Here is a 16,167-nt window from a genome sequence, read left to right as displayed (position 1 = left end):
CAGTGAACCAAGTAAAGATAATGCAGTGACTAAAGATATGCATGTTTTAAACTGATGTGTTTTCGTGGAGCCAATTCTGCTTTTTAAGTTTTGGTGTGAATCACTGTATTTTAGGTTTTGAAAAAAAACCCTTCTTACATTATATTTGTGTTTTGTATTGCACTGAGCAGTACTGTTAAAATCTTAACATACATTCTAAAACATGAGAGACATAGAAATGATCATTGCTTATGTGCAGGAGACTTTTCCAAATATTAATAAAAATGTAATTCGGTGAAACACCGTGATGACGGCAGGATTTAAAAAAAAAAGTGTAATACCTTAGCAAGATAAAGTTTCTCCCTTTCTTGGAGTATTACATGTTTGCTATTTGGATAACTCAAGATCACCATGTGAAATGCTCTGCATAGTATCCGAAACACTCTCTTTTCATAGTCCTTATTTCACAGTGTAATATACTATTCAGTTACATACTGGGGTTCACAGTGTCCCTAACAAGGCTATTATGATCATCTTGTGTTCAATTAACAGTAGTGAGACCTGGTCAGGGAAGGCTAGATAATGTTACCAGGCAGGCTGATGTCATGGCAAAAAGCTGAGATAAAACTTACCCATATCTTATCCTGAAAGCATTTCTTATATATAGAATCCAAAACTCTAGCTCTCATTGATGAATCTACACATATTGTTATTATTCCGCACACACTTTGCAGCTTCTGTTCTGCAAGGATTTTAAAACACTTAATTCACCTTAATTAAGTTCCTGGGTACCCCATGTGGTGTGAAATTTATTTTGTCTACTTATAAGACTGAAAACGAAAGTATGTTTTAAAGTCAACATTTCCAAACTTGAATCATTTCTTTCAGGAAAACAGACGTAAGAATTTGAGAATTTATGAAAGGGCCTTCATTTTCAGGGATGTTGAAAACCCATCAACATACCTAAATCCTACTCACTGGTATCAGCAGATGTGCATCAGCTCTAAAACTCAGGTCACTAGCCCATAGTCTAAACTAACCATGAATGCACAGGGCAAAATGCTGAGCCCAAGTTCATCAATTCACAAGGAATCTGTAAAGACAGTAACAGACCTCGATATTCCTGACAATCACTTCCACACAAAGCTCTTTTGCAACCTTGAGAGCCTCATGTTAATGGAAAACAAATGAATGGGAAATACTCTTCTTGTACATTGTTTTTCTTTATTAGCATATCCATCAATCTTGCACTGATGGGTTTTCCTTATCTGGACAGTTAGAAGTTCATTCTACCAAGGCTGGCAAGAAAACAAAAAACAAGCCTCAACAACAACAACAACAGGTTTGCTCCAGACTCTTCCAGTTTTTAAACAATGCAGTAAGGCTCTGCCCTCTACATTAGTGAACGCAAAGAAAGGGAAAGAATGCAACGATGAAACAGCAATCCTGTGGTTCTTCATGCATTTGGTGTAGTGTTGCACATCAGAAAGAAAACTGCATCTTAGACATACAAGTGATCATGGTAATCAATGGGAAAAAAAAAGTAAGACTATCTAACTACATTTTACTCTAAAATCAGGACTATAAAAAAAACGCCAGATCATTAATTCTCTTTTAATATAGGCTACCACTGTGGCTTTGAGTATGGAGTGAGCCAGGTGGCTCTTCAGACCAGGGACCTCAGATATGGGATGCCTCACTCCTGCTTGAGTGCTGACCTTACACACAGCAGAGCCAAACTGAACTTTAGGTTTTCACTCACTGAACTCAGGTGCAAACAAAATCAGCCAGAAGACCAGCCCACATCCAGCAAGAGAGGTGAATGGGTGGTGAATTTTACTGACATCCACAAATCTCATTACATTAAAAGATTTGAGAAACTGGAGGCCGACACATGGTGGTACCGTCAGAACACCAAGTAGCAAGAATCTCAGAAAAAGTGGCTGTATTAACATGCAGCAGAAACAACAGTGAGGTTTAAATACCAACCTCAAGGCAACAGACAAAGATAAATACACTGTTCCAATCAGCATTTCAGTTGCAGACCTTTTGTATCTTAACCTTAAAGACTTAATTTAATCTTCAGAAATCAGGACGGTCCTTAGCAACCTTTTTCTTCTAAGAAGGCATCTGAAGGAGTCCTTTTGTTGTGTCCAACAAAAAAGTAATGGAGAATCTATTTGTAGTCTGCTAATCTGAACTGATGCTGCAGGCATCCATTTGCCAGTGACTGAAGAAACTGTTTTGCCATCATAGAACATGTGATGACATCTTTGACAATTACCTTCCCGGCTGCTGGAATAGGTGTTTCAGTGCAACAAAAGTGTCATATGAAAACTGCTTATTTCAATGGATTTTGGCTTCCACGGTTGACTGCAAAGATAGCCATGATTAGCAACACATGTTTAATAGAGAGAAAGTATCATTATCCAGGAGTTCAACCATGGACTTGATGAAAAACATAAGATACAATGTAAAATTTGTTTTGGATGGAGAAATTTTGTGAGGTTTTGTTACATAAGATGAATTAATGACCATCACAACCTACAAGTGAACAGGCATCCAGAATCTCTTCCTAACCCTATGGCACTGCCAGGGGAAGGACCTGAGCTCTCACAGCTTCCAGACCAAGTCCTGCGGATCAGACTTCTGCTGGACCTCTGATCCACCATGAATATCTTTCTCCTTATGGCCAAAGTACAGACCTAAAAGAGTATCTCAATTTTGTCAAAACCTAAAGCATGCTGAGGTCTCTTGCAAATTATAACCAAGAAATTATTTAGTTCTTAGGTTCAAAATATGTTCAAAAATATGCTGAATGCACGAATGTTGCTTTATTAATGGATTTTTCTGGCTCTTCCAAGGCACACCTATTGTCCAAGGCACACTTGAAAGAATGTAAAACAACTTTCTATTAATACTGTACCTGAACACCAGCCTTATCACTCACTTCAGCACCATGAAGATTTTTGTTTTCATCTTTTCATTCTCAATGTGGGCATGCTTAGCAGAAGGCCCTGAGTACAAGTCTTCATTGCAGCAGAGCTCACCATAACGTTCACTGAAGAGGTTTGGTGATGCTCAAGAGACACCTGATCTGCTGCTGATTTAATACATGTTGCTGACCACTGACAGACTGAAGTTTAGGAACATAAATACTAACTTGGGAACAACTTGCTGCAGACACTGATTGTTGGTGTCGTTTGCTGAATCTACTAGAAATTGTTTTTATTGTTGTTCAATCCATTTTTTAAAATAAATGCATAGAAAAAAGGAGAGTCACTGTTTGTTCCAACAACAATAATTTATTTTTGTCTCTATCTAAAAAGCAGAAGTCTAACTGTAAGTGAATCTTTTGTTTGACAGTCTATACTTAGCTGCTGCAAAGTTACCTGACAAGTTAAAGTTTCCTTTATTTCTACAGTTGCCAGATAATTTTCCATCCTCTGTATTAAAATAACTTAAGAGTCTGTTTGGAGCTCTGAATATCCAGTTTTTCTTTATGAATACAATCCCACTGCCATTACCAGTTTAGAAAATAAATCTTGAAGAACTAGGGTATTTTTTTTGTTGGAAGATTTTTAAAGTGAACGTCCCCTCATTTTGGGATAAGGGCCTCTAAACTAATATGTAGCTTAGGGGTGGACAACTATCCTGAAAGAGTGGCATCTACAATCAGTGTTCCTATGGAGGAACACAGAGGAATGTCCTTCTCATCTTTGTCTCATTGTATTACCAGCTTATTCTGTATGTTGACACGAGACAGGTACAGTTCCCCAAAAAGATGCTCAGTAGCTTTCCCATAGAGTCCTGCCAAGGTTGCTGTATTCGTACACAACACAGTTGTTCCTTATAATTTGATACAGGCTTTAGTAGATGTGTTGCCTATGTGAGATCATAATTAGTACTTCTATAGTGACAATATCTACAAAAATAGATTATTTGAACACAAGTCTTTACATTCACTGAGATCTGCATGCTAAAGATATCCTTACTAGCCACACAGTGTTTATCTGAAGCACTGTAAGGGATGCGAACCAAAGGAATTTTACTAGGCAAAGCTTATATTGATAAATGAGTCACAAAACCTCTGGTGTCATGAATCTTATTGACAAAACTATGAAAACAACTGGTTTTCCACATTGTTCTGAAAAACTTTAAAGAAATATCTTGATCCTGAACACTTCTAAAAATAAAATTAAAGAAAATGTCAAAGCTAGATGCTTTTGCAATTCGCTTTCCCTCCCTCACCTCATTTTTTCTTGTTGTTGTTTTAGACAGAGGTGGTAAAATGGAAATGTTTATAGAATGCTATAGAATGCTTCAGAGTGGTCAAATCCTCCTTTTTCCCCTAGGAAATTTCAATTAACTCTTCTTTTTGATTTTCAGACTGAAAAGTCAGGAAGGTCCTTTTTTTGTTTAATTCTAAATCAGATGCCCGTGCTGACAGGAGGTCTCTGCATCAGAGGCTGTGTTCTCCCCAGCTGAAGTTCCTTCTCCTTAGGAAGCCAAGGAGAAGAAACACAACATGCTGCTGTCTCACACAAACTAGGACTAGTTACACCTTTTCCACTGTTTGGTTTGTTGTTTTTTTTTTTTTTTTTTCCTGAAAGGAGGTGGCAGTCAGGGAAGGCAGGAAGAAGCAACTGTGGCATCAACTTCTATTTACTTCCAGCTTCATTGCAAACTGTCTGCTTCCATTGAACTTGGCAGCTGATAATATTTGCTCAAAGTTTATTGTCTGCTTTCCAAGAACACAGCAAGAAGTGTTGACTACTAAGTACAAGGCATGACAGTCTTTAAAGAAAATTTCAGGGAGGCAGCAAATATGAAAAATTATGCCAGGAAGTATCTAGTAATGGATTTCAACTTCCCATATTCTTTAATTTCTTTAGATGGTCCTTTGGTAAACCTGTAACACCAGACAGGACCCGCTTCAACAAAATCAACATCAGAGATGTTTACAGAGCAGTGAAGTCCAGCTCAAAACTTTCATTCAGGATTCCTATTAACTTCCCTGTTCAACCTTTTCAGGCCATACTTTGCAAAGGATAAAAACAAACTTGCTCTGATTTAGAAAACAGCTCTGATTTTTGAAACACAGGAGTTGTTTGAAAAGATAAAACAGTATTTTTACAGATTATGAGGATTTTTTCTGTAACGGGTGTTTAACAGAACCAAAGCTTTTTTCCTGGCAAACTATTTTCTGTTGATTTTGTGTTCTACACTTGCTCTTCTCGCTCCCCTTGCCCCCAAGGCTCACTGTACTTTCTCTTCAAGTACAAATCCAAGCAATTACACCGTCGCAGCTCTGTTCCATTTACTGCTCAGCAGTTACAGACTCAGAACCTCCTTATTCTTCTGCTATAAGGAAAAAACTATAGTGACCCCAGGCCACAATGTGCCTTCAAAAACCCTCTCCTTTCTATCTCCTCTCTCCACGTGAAAGGGATGTACATCAGTTAAAGAGTGAAGAGAAGAAAAAAGCCTCAGATAGGACACACAGGAAGTCAAGACAGGTGTGTGTGATGCTTACCATGGTCCTACAGCACTCCATTTGTAAAAGGTACACCCTAAGCAGAAATCACACCAGGTGGACTTTGTTTGAGAGGGAACTTCCTGATCTAGGAGGCTCCACACCACCTGTGACTTAGATTCTCCCTGACAGGACAGTCCTGGATTGTGTTGCCAAAGCACCGACAAGAACAGCACAGGACCTCATGGGAGATAGGTCCATTCTTGTAGGGACCTACAGGATGTGTAAATCCTGTTGGATTTGTAAAGACTGTTGCAGGTGGTAGAAAGGGGTATTTTCGCTCAAGTACAGCATATGAGGAAGAAATTCCCATTTCCCCAGGCACTTTGCCCTCAGTGTGAGTGGGTTAGTAAGGTTGGTTTTTTTAACTTAATTTTCCCTCTAGAACAAGATGGCCTGAAATCCAGGGAAAGATTTCCCCCCTTGGAAAAAGAGTTTGAAGATGCAGACACTTGAAGCTGCTTCAAGTGTTAAAAGGGGCAGGGCAACGGAAAGCCAAGGAGCAGCACAGCCCAAACAGCTGCAGCAGCCTCTGGAGATCCAAGCTGAGAGGTCTGGAGCAGTTGGCACTGGTGTGTGAGAGGCAGGGAGCTTGGTGGAAAGGGCACTGAGGGGACAGGGGCCATGGCAGCAGGGGATCCAAGAGAAGGGAGAGGCAGAAGTGAAGCTCCAGGTAGGTTGGATCTGGGGAAGAGCCCTATTTGGCTGCGGCCTGGGAGCAAGGAGGAACCTATGAGGCAGGCTGGTAAAGGAAAATGAGTAGTTTGGACATTCAAAAGGCTTTGAAGTAGGGGATTTTGAGAAAATGAAGTTCTGAAGCAAGAGAGGGTAGGAGGTGGGGAAGGAGCTGGAGGTATTGGGACTATGTGTCACCTAAGGACATAAATCAGGAGGGGCTGGCAGTTCACAAAGGAGACTATCCCAACACTGGTATCCTCTGACCAGGAGGTTGGCTGTCAGGGGAAGGGGGAGTACCTGCACATAGTACTCGGCAGCCCTTCTTCATCTACAGCTGTTGGAAGGACAGTTACTCATAAGAAAGGCCATTAAATGCTCTTCATAAATCATGTTTCTCCTAATGAGTACTATACCTGGGCCAAGAAACTGGCTACCACCTATGCCACTGCAGCTTTCAAGGATTTTACCAGCCAGGACATATGCAGCTTTAAGAAAGCTCCCAAGGACGGTCCTGACCCACAGCAGTCCTTTTAGGACAAAGGTGTTGCCTCTGACTCTAACATGAGCTCCAGGCCTCCCTCCCTCTTGCATATTTGACATCTCTCCACTTATGCTTCAGCACTAGCCTGTCTCCAAAAGCAAATGAACGCACATAAGGCAAGTAAGGCAAGTAGGTGAGACTAACTAGGATTAAACTGACTACAGGTCTCTGGTTCACTTCCCCACAGCCTCTAATGTGTCAGTCTCCCTTCTGCAGCTCAGCTGAGAGAGTCCTGGCACAAGTACAATTTCCTGATATTAATTCAGGCACATAAGACCTGATCCAAAACCCACTAAAATAAACCAGAGCCTCACAATTCACTTTATCCACACTGTAATGTAAATGTTAGTAATTCACACACATTCTAAGGTATGTTTTTTATCTGGACATTAATCTGAGGTCTGAAATATTTCTTGGTTGCAATTAACCACGGGTATGAATGTTAGTTAAAAATCCAAATACTGGTGTCAGGATCACAAAGGGACAGGCAGGTGGCTTTTACTAGAACACACAACAAGGTATTTCAGTGAAAAAACAAGCAATGTTTTTTACAACCACCAAGCATGCCCTACTGAGATCCTACAAAAATCTTAGCAGAAAAATAAGTCAAACTGAACTACAGTCTGTGAGACTTGTAGACAAATAGTGTATTCAAGAAGGAAATTATTTAATTGCCAAGGGATGCAAGCAGTTTCATCAAATTTTTAATCTCCTCTGTAGAAAGTAAAACAGACAAGGTATGTATGTCTTCCACATAAATACTAGTGTCTCATTTTCCTTCTTCATCAACAGTCACCACCTTCCTACTGAGTGAAACTGGTCATATAATCTTCATCACCTGTCACTGTTTAATTCACTGTCACTTTCACTAATATTAACTAACACCAAACAGTCTGGATGACACCCTCACCCTGCTGAAATTAAACATATATAAAAACCTCTACAATTAGCTTCAGCAGGACCAGAATTAGCACTTCTAATCTCCCCAAGGTCTAGCAGTCCAGGGAACAAAAGTACAGAAAAACAGCTGGGTCTGTATATGCTGGGACTTTGCTGAACCCAGAAAACAGTACGGTCAGGCTTAGCTTTCTTATCTCTTTGTCTTTTTATTTTCATCCTTTCTCTTTTACTCTTTAGTTCCATATTTTCTGCCTACGACTTTTCCCATCTCAGGTCAGTTGGTTCATCCCTGTCGATTTTTCCTCCCCCTCATCTGAAATAGCTTTTCCAGAAACTGAAATACTCAGTTGTTATTGACAACAGATGCTGTTTCTGCCAAGAATTAGATTTTTCCCTTTTGTTTCATTGCCTCTCTTCTTTTTATCTGCCAGGGTCTTTTTTTGTTTTGCTTGTCTCCTTTTCTGTCTGGTATCCTACTCTTTCACTTTTCTCCCTCCAAAACTGTTCTTCTGTCCCCTTTTCACTTACTTGTACTGCCTTGCTTCCGCTGCTTATGTCCTGTTTCTCCCCTGGGGTATCTCAATTCCTTTATTTTTCTGCAGTTTTTGCCCTCTTTCCCAGCTTTACTCTCCTCACTCCCCTCTGCCTTCAGGTACCTGATGCAGCTGCAGAGACAGTCAACCGCTGCTCTGCCTGCAAATCTGGGAAGGAGCTGACTAGCCCAAACGCCCATTGATGTCGAGAAGCTGCATGTGTCCTGCAGCTGACAAACAACTCTCAGGCCGTTTCCCACCCCGCCTACCTTCTTATGTCTGTCTGGAACAGAAGTCACTGTAAATAGTTACAGGCAAGTGCAACCACAAAATCTTGGCAATGTTCTATAAAAAGGCAACAATATTTTGTTAAAACATTTAATAATAAGCCCTATAATTTAAATATTTAAATACTTTTTCTATAATGCTCCATTCTCTGTCTACAGCTATATTGTGCATGAGCAAAATTAAAGTTAAAAGCTAGGTGTTTCACAGCTGTGATGTGTTTTTAATCATTTTCATTGTTGCAAGTAAACATGGAAGCAATAGTAATTCTCACTAGCTCACTCATCTTTAAAAGTTAAATTCTTGCCAGCAACATGGGAATGCTCTAACCCAGAACTTTTTAAAAATTGAAAACACACACCGTGTATTATATAAAATATACTGTATCACATAATAAAGCACAGAGACATTTCAGTCAATTCAATACTTAAAGTGAAGTCCTGAGAGTCAAATAAATAATGGGAAAACGAGCATTCCTCTATCTAAATGCATTTTCTTCCCAGAACTACAGAAAACATGACACAGCACAGATTTACCTGTGTCTCTCAGGGACAAACAAACATCATTTAAGCCTAACATTCCGGGTCACCATAACAGGCTCAACCCGCTCCATGCTGAAATCAACTTGGATTTCTCCTGCTGATGTCAAAACTGACTGTGCCTCAAGAGTCTTTAATAGCAGCTTGTGTGCTGAAGCCCAACTGTAGGTGGGGATCACAGAGGCCAGAAAGCTCCAGCATTAACCTGGAAAAGGGAGATCGAAGTCAACAGAATTACTAACTTTGCTTAGTTGAGTGCCTGATTAAATGCCAGATCAGAGCCAAAACACCCACCCCCTGTGGTAAAGTCCTAAGCCTCAGAGTGCACAGCAGGTTTACAAGTCAGGAATGCCATTCCTCCATTTGTTAAATGATGATCATTTAGTTGCTATACTTTGAAAAATCATTTTACAAAAATATATGAGGGCATTCAAGTGTTACCTTCTCTCAGGAAATCTCATGAAAAAAATGTTTGCTCTCCCTGCAGGTAAACTGTTTTTTACTGCAGCACAAAAGACAAGCCAGGTACCTACTAGCCCAAGAATCACCTGTGCTGCAGGATCTGCATTTGTAGCACAAACTTTGTAAATAACTCTGCTCATAATGCACAGTCTGGCTCTTATGATCCAAAACCACTTTTCTCCAGCCCTGACAACAGCAAAAACTTATGTTATTGTCCAAAAAGCATGCACCTGTGACTTACCACATAAAGAACAAGCTTAAAGAAACAACCAGTGTTATTTTTACAGTTCCATTTCACAGGAGAATCACCACATTTTGAGCTTCCCATTAGAATCATTTTGCTTAAGAAATATAAGTAGTCCCAATTCCAAAGCAGTAGTGCGCATATTGATATGTATGTACATATGCGTGTGCACCTTTTATTTTTTTAAGTAGCATGTTACCAAAAAATTATGTTCTTTTAAAGATGCAGACAAGTTATTGTCAAGTGCTAATTCTGAGTGCAATTCTCCTAGCTTCTTCAGTATGCTTTAAGAAGGTGGCTATGGCACTGTGCTGCTTGTATTTCTCACCAACCCATTCAGTACTGTGCAGTTTGTATTGTGTTGCACAAGAGGAACAGTTAATATCTTCCTAAAGAAGTATGAACCTGTAGTGAATGACCTTTCATTAAACTTTAAATTCCAAATTACCGAGGTCACCACTGCTCACAGAAAAGGTAATCAAAGTTTTAAAGTCCTTTTCTGTGTAATATTTTTTATCTATTTGCGCACATACCTCACTGTTAGTTACTTTCAAGATTCCCTTCTGCAAATCAGTAACTTGAGGAACTCCTGACAGATTTTCTCCCTTAAAAAAATTCTACTGAATGAATGCCAGACCTGTTAAAATTGCAACTTTAGAGAAACTGACTAACAGGAAGGACAAATCTGGAAATGTCTACAGTCTTGGGCACGTTTCTTTTGTTTCTTCATTCATGTTTAAGAAGGCATTTGTACACTTCGGCAGACTGATGAAATCTTAAAGTGATTGAGATTCAAAGATGGGCCTTCATGACCTTTATGAATTCCCAGGAATATTATCCAAGGCCAAAAATGAAAATATACCAATTGCATTCTGTATCACAGAGCGTTTCAACATCTCCAGCATTATAATGTTTTGAGTAAGTTCTAATGCCTGTTTATAAATAAGAGAAATCCAAATGCTTTTGCTCCAATTTCACCGCCACCAAAGAACCCAATCAAGAGAATCTAGTTACAATGCTGTCATTAAACAGATGATAAAGTTGAGAAGGTGACAGTACGTTTCCACCCACTATGGTTAAGGGTCTCTGAAATACCACTGTCTGCATAGACGTGCAGACCTACTACGAACAAAACATGTGGTATTTGCGGTATTTGTAGTCCTCCACAAGTCGTTAACTAAGCGCAATTTAGAATCTAGTCTAGGTCTACTTAAAGTGCGATCCTTTTGTGTACACTCCCGCTTACAGGAGAAGCCAGCTCCCAGCACCAGGAGTATCAGATTCTTGCAGCATCCATGACACTTGTAAGCATTCAGTGGTCAGAACACCGCTACATATCCTTCAAATGACATGGACCAGTGAAGCTGGAAGGTATCTTCACTGAACCAAGCCGGCTGGTATCTCAGCAATCCACCAGGACACGAGCCCCGGCATGCCCCAGGCGGCGTGCAGAATCTCGACTGAGGAGGAGGTGGTGGGTTTTGCATTTTTGAAAGTCAACAGTTTTGAATATTGAAATGCAAAGGGTACGCACCAGCAACAACAGTGGCGTCTCAAAAGTACTTTACGCTGCAAAATGCTGGTATTTGTTTTTTACTGTAGGATTTCGGAGTGAGAATCAGTTAGACAGCAAGGTGATAAGCACGACAAAACACTAACAGAGCGAGCTAGCCAGAAATTATAAAAGAAGGCACAGCATTTCTGAAGTTAAATCACTGGGGTACCTACCTATTACATGAAGATATAAAGAATCCTCTGCATTAACGCTGACGGACTGTATTATCTAAAATATTTAACAATGTACTAGTTCTTCTTGCTGCTAAGTCATTAATGATATGCACCTATTAGTTAAAAAGCCAAATAATACAAAGTGTACTTTGATTTCCGCGCTACTGTGCCACTGTACTTAGAAGATGGTATTATCTTTCCATTTTTGAGTGAGATCAAGTATAAACATATTTTAGAAGGATAAAAATAAACAACCCCTTCCTTTTGGGTATATTTACTGCTCATTAAACTACATGCTGTGCTTTCAGTTCCTAACACCAACCTCATATTGCCAGTCTTCGACATCATGATTCATTACCTTATTAAATGAAAATAACTGACATGTCATAGATGTAAGGACTACTAAGCCACAAGTTTCCACGCAAAACACGGACATCGCCTGAACACCAGCAATACCAGGGTGCGCAGGAATAATGCGATTATTTATGAAAATAATTGATTAGACTTGGGACTTGGCTATTACGGCTTCAAACACCCTGAAGATGCAACTTCTCGTTAAGGAGTAAAATGTCGGGGGGGGGGGGGGGGGAGAGGGTGTGGAATAAATAAAGATGGCCTGTAATAAATAATTACAACAGGTTCCCGAGGCGCGGGCTCCCACTCGCACGGCGAAGCCCCACGGACCACGCACGACGGCTGCGGGAGCCGCGGCCGCCGCCGGCACGCCGGGGAGGCCGGGGAGCGGGGCGGGCGCCGTCTCCCCGCAGGGCCACGGCCGCGGGTCCGAGCCCCGCCGCGGGAGGGACGGCGGCCGCTCTCCCCGCCGGCCGCCCCCAGGAGGCCTCCCGCCCTCGGCCGCGGCCTCCGCCGCCGCCCCGCCGGGGCTCCGCCGGGCGCCAACCGCCCGCCCCCGGCCGCAGCGGCCGGGCCGAGGGGAGGGGGAGAAGGGGAGGGGAGGGGAGAAGGGGAGGGGAGGGGAGAGGAGGGGACGGAAAGTTTGGCGGCGCCGGGGGCGGGCGGCTCGGCCCCGCCGCCGCCTTTCAGCCGCCGCCCGGGCCGCGGCCGCCGCGCCGCCCCCCGCCCCGCCGGAGGGCGCCCGGCCCGGCCCCCGCGGGGTCCCCGCCCGCCGCCTCGGCCCCGCGCCCCGAGGGGTGTCCCCGCTGCCCCGGCCGAGGGGCCGTCCCCCGTGAGGGCAGGCGCCCCCCGCCCCGCCGCCCCCCTCACCTGCTGGCCAGGCTCTGCCGGCAGTGCTGCCTGAAGGGCATCAGGTGGTAGTTCATGGCGTCCAGCAGCAGCTTCTGGCAGACGGGGTCGGTGCGCATGAAATCCACGGACTGGACCCGCTCCACCAGCTCCGGCGCCGGGATGAGGGCGAAGCGGAGGCGCTTCATCAGGTCCGGGGCGTACTGCATGCGGGTCTCCCGGTCGTGCTCCAGCCAGAGCACGGACATCTGGAAGAGCGCCAGCTCCGACTCGACGGGGGGGGGCAGCGAGTCGAGCAGGGCGCGCATCTCCTCGAAGTTGAGCAGCAGCACGTCCTCCACCAGGTACTTGTTGGCCAGCTTCTTGGTCTCCTCCAGGCCGTGCAGGGCGGCGATCTTGCACACCTGCTTGTAGTTCTGCACCGAGATCTGGTCGTTGAGGAACTGCACGCACAGCTTGGTGACCTGCGGAATGTGCAGGATCTTGCTGACCGACAGCACCTCCTCCACCGTGTCCAGCGAGAGGGTCACGTTGGCCGTGTACAGGTACTCCAGCACCAGCCGCAGCCCGATGGACGAGCAGCCCTGCAGCACCAGGTTGTTGATGGCCCGCGGGCTGGCCAGCAGTTTGTCCTCCGGGGAGGAGGACGGGGTGCCGGGCTCCTCCTGCGGCTGCGGCGGCGGCGGCTCCTTCGGCGGCCCCCCCAGCCCGTCCTGGGCGCCGGGCCCCAGCCCCAGGGCGTGGGGGTGCCCGCCGCTCCCGCCGCCGCTGGAGAAGAGGGATCGGAAGTACTGGGAGCAGGAGGCCAGCACGGCCTTGTGGCAGTGGAACTGCTGGCCCTGGGCCGTCAGGGTCACGTCGCAGAAGAGCTGCTTCCTCCACAGCAGGTTGAGGCCGTGCAGCAGGTTGTCGCTGTGGCTGGGGTCGAAGGTGGAGGTCCTGTCCCCGGATCTGGACATGGCGAGCGGCCTCCGACACACCTGCCTTTTAAACCCTCCTCCAACCTGGGCAGAGGGGTGGGGAGGAGAGCGGGGTGGGGGGGACACACGGGACGACACAACAATAAACACAGAGCTTTAGAGGCCCGGAGGGCGCATCCCGGCCGTGTGCGCACGGCTGGCGGGGGGAGCAGCCGGGGGACGGGCTCCCCTCTGCCCGCCGAGCCGCCCCCCCGCCCCGGCCACGGACCGGCTCGCTCCGAGGGGCCGCAACTTGGGAGGGCTGGAGGAGGTTGGTTTTTTTGGCCTCCCCCCTCTCCTCCCCCCCCCCTACACACACCCGCCCACCACCCCTTCCTCCTCCCTCCTCGGTGCAAACCGGGCTGCTCTCTAGGGGAGGAGCGAGGAAGCCGGGGACGTTTTTAAAGCTGAGCAGCCCCCCCCCCCAAAAAAAAAGCGCGCCCCAACAACCTGCCAAACCCAAGCAATCAATCACACACAATATAAGTCGTCCCCCCCCCCCCCCCCCGCAACTCTGCGATGCCCAGAGAAACTACCAAGTGTCTGAAAGTCTGCCGGGAAGGCGAGCAGCCCTGCTGCCCTGCCTGCCGCCACCCTCCGGCCCTCCCCGCCCGCTTTGACAACTCGGCGGCGCCGGGACCCGCTTCGTCCCCGGGGCCGGGGGGGCGGCGTGCCCGGGGCGGTGGCCCCGGCCGGCACCGAAGTTGAGCCCTCGCCCTTTCTCCGCTCCAGCGGTGGGTGGGGGGAAGCTTTGCAATACTTCGCACCCCGGGGGAAGGGGGGGAGGCGGCAGCCCCGGGCCCGGAGAGGGGCCGCCCGCTGCTGTCCTGCCCGGCTCGCTTCTCCTCGCAGCAGACGGCGCCGCTGCCGTAACTCCGGTAACTACGTGAAGTTCAAGTTGGGGGAAGGACGCGGGGCGGGAGGGGGAAGGGGGGACAGCGGGGAGCAGGGCCCTGCCCGGCGGCCCTTCGGTCCGGCCGGGCCCTTCCGCGCCCCCCCCCCGCCGCTCCGGCCCTGGGAACTAGGCGGGGGGGGGGAGGGGGGTGTCGGTGGGTCAGCCCCGAGATGCGGCCGCACCTGCGGGGGCTGCGCAGCCACCGACCCGCGCTGGCCGCATCCCGCCCCGCGGAGCGCCGCCGCCGCTCTTCCTCCTCCTCCTCCTCCTACTCAGCGGGATCCCGCCGAGACCTGCTCCTGCCATTGCAGCGCGCTCAGTCGCTCCTCGGCAGCGCTGGGCTTCCTCTACCTCCCTTCACCCCCCTCCCCCCCGCCCCATTTATCGGCACAGCGAGGGGCTCCCTCCAGCCGCTTCCCCTGCCCCGCCGCCGCTCAGCCCCGCTCCGCGCCCCGCTGCCGGCTACAGAAACCTCCCGGAGCCTCTCCCTTTAAGTGGACCCGGTCAATCCCCCCCTCCCCACCGCACACACACACATACATACATGCACACACACACACGCACACACACACACTCCTCCTCTTTCTCCCTCCCCTTCTTTCTTCCTCGTTTTGCCCATTTCTTGCAATCGGAGTTTATTCTGCAAACGCGTTCGTTACACAACTGCCCCCCCCCCCCCCGCACACACTTCCAGCACACACACCCGCACACACAGACACCCCTTTCCTCTCCCCCAACAACAAACAAATCAGGAGACACAAGAAAATGCACAGAGACGGTTAGACACAAGGCCAGAAACTTACCTGCTCCACAACCAGCTGCCAAAGTAAAGGTTCACTTAAGCTCCCCCCCCAAAAAATCAATTGTCCTTCCTTTTTAAAGGTTTGCTTGCTCCTTCAAAAAAAAAAAAAAAAAAAAAAAAAAGGGAGAGAAAAGAAAGAAAGAAAAAAAAAAACCTTCTGGTTCCCAACTCGGAGCAGTCACTCTTTACAATTTATTTTGTCGTACATCATTTGATCACCATGAATTAGCAACAGCAAGAAAATGTACGAGAGAGAGAAGGAGAGAGAGAGAAAGAGAGGGAGAGAGAGAGAGCGCAGAGCTTTCTGCAAGAGAAGAAGAAGAAAAAATGTACGTGTGACAAATTATGCTACCAAGAAACAACACATCATTATCCTTGGGCCTGGGGCTCAGTGAGTCGTAACGAGAGTAATAGGAAATCCACGGTTGGGGAGAGAAACGGTCGTGCATGGCCAGTGGAGAGAGACCATACAGGGGGATGGATGCTGGAGAGACTCGCAAAATTATGGCTCAAGGCTATTGTAAAAATTGTCGAGCGTAAATGACTGCGATTTCAAACATCTTTGGAAGAAAGAAGGGGAAAAAGCGAGGGCCCCCCCCCTCTGCCTCCCTCCCTCTCGCTCTCCCTCTCTCTTCTCTCTCTCTATAAAGAACCGTCAAGTTTTAGTGCGCATTGCTAATTAGTCAATTTCTCTCTGCCTTCACAGGCTGGCGACTTTGCTGCTGAGCTGAAACTGCTAATTTCTGTGACCAGCTTTTTTCTTAGCTGTGATCTGGATGAATGAGTAGCTGTCTCACAGAGATGACAAAAATAAACTCTAATCCCCCCAAAAATTTCCACTACATCTTTCTCATGCATAGATTTATGATCTTCAAGCGCCCTG

The 16,167-nt window shown here is 46.3% G+C and overlaps 1 protein-coding gene across 2 annotated transcripts in view; it reads right to left on the bottom strand.

Moving 5' to 3' along the window:
- The window catches only part of KLHL14 (kelch like family member 14), a 63,535-nt gene extending 47,644 nt beyond the window's left edge, over nt 1-15,891 (bottom strand). The window contains exons 1-2 of one of the 2 annotated variants that reach the window (XM_074897733.1): nt 15,286-15,891; nt 12,650-13,632 (exon numbers count right to left, since the gene is read on the bottom strand). In XM_074897733.1, coding sequence (XP_074753834.1) covers nt 12,650-13,587 — 938 coding nt within the window. In that variant the 5' untranslated portion in view covers nt 13,588-13,632; nt 15,286-15,891. Of the gene's footprint in view, nt 1-12,649; nt 13,633-14,664; nt 14,786-15,285 lie in introns of those variants that run through there. The other variant, XM_074897734.1, reaches the window with a different exon arrangement.
- Nucleotides 15,892-16,167: the final 276 nt, after the last annotated feature.

This window comes from Athene noctua, chromosome 2, assembly GCF_965140245.1.
Source record: "Athene noctua chromosome 2, bAthNoc1.hap1.1, whole genome shotgun sequence".
In the NCBI taxonomy this organism is placed as follows: domain Eukaryota; kingdom Metazoa; phylum Chordata; class Aves; order Strigiformes; family Strigidae; genus Athene; species Athene noctua.
Note: the sequence above shows the minus strand (reverse complement) of the source record. Positions and strands in the feature narration are given on the sequence as shown.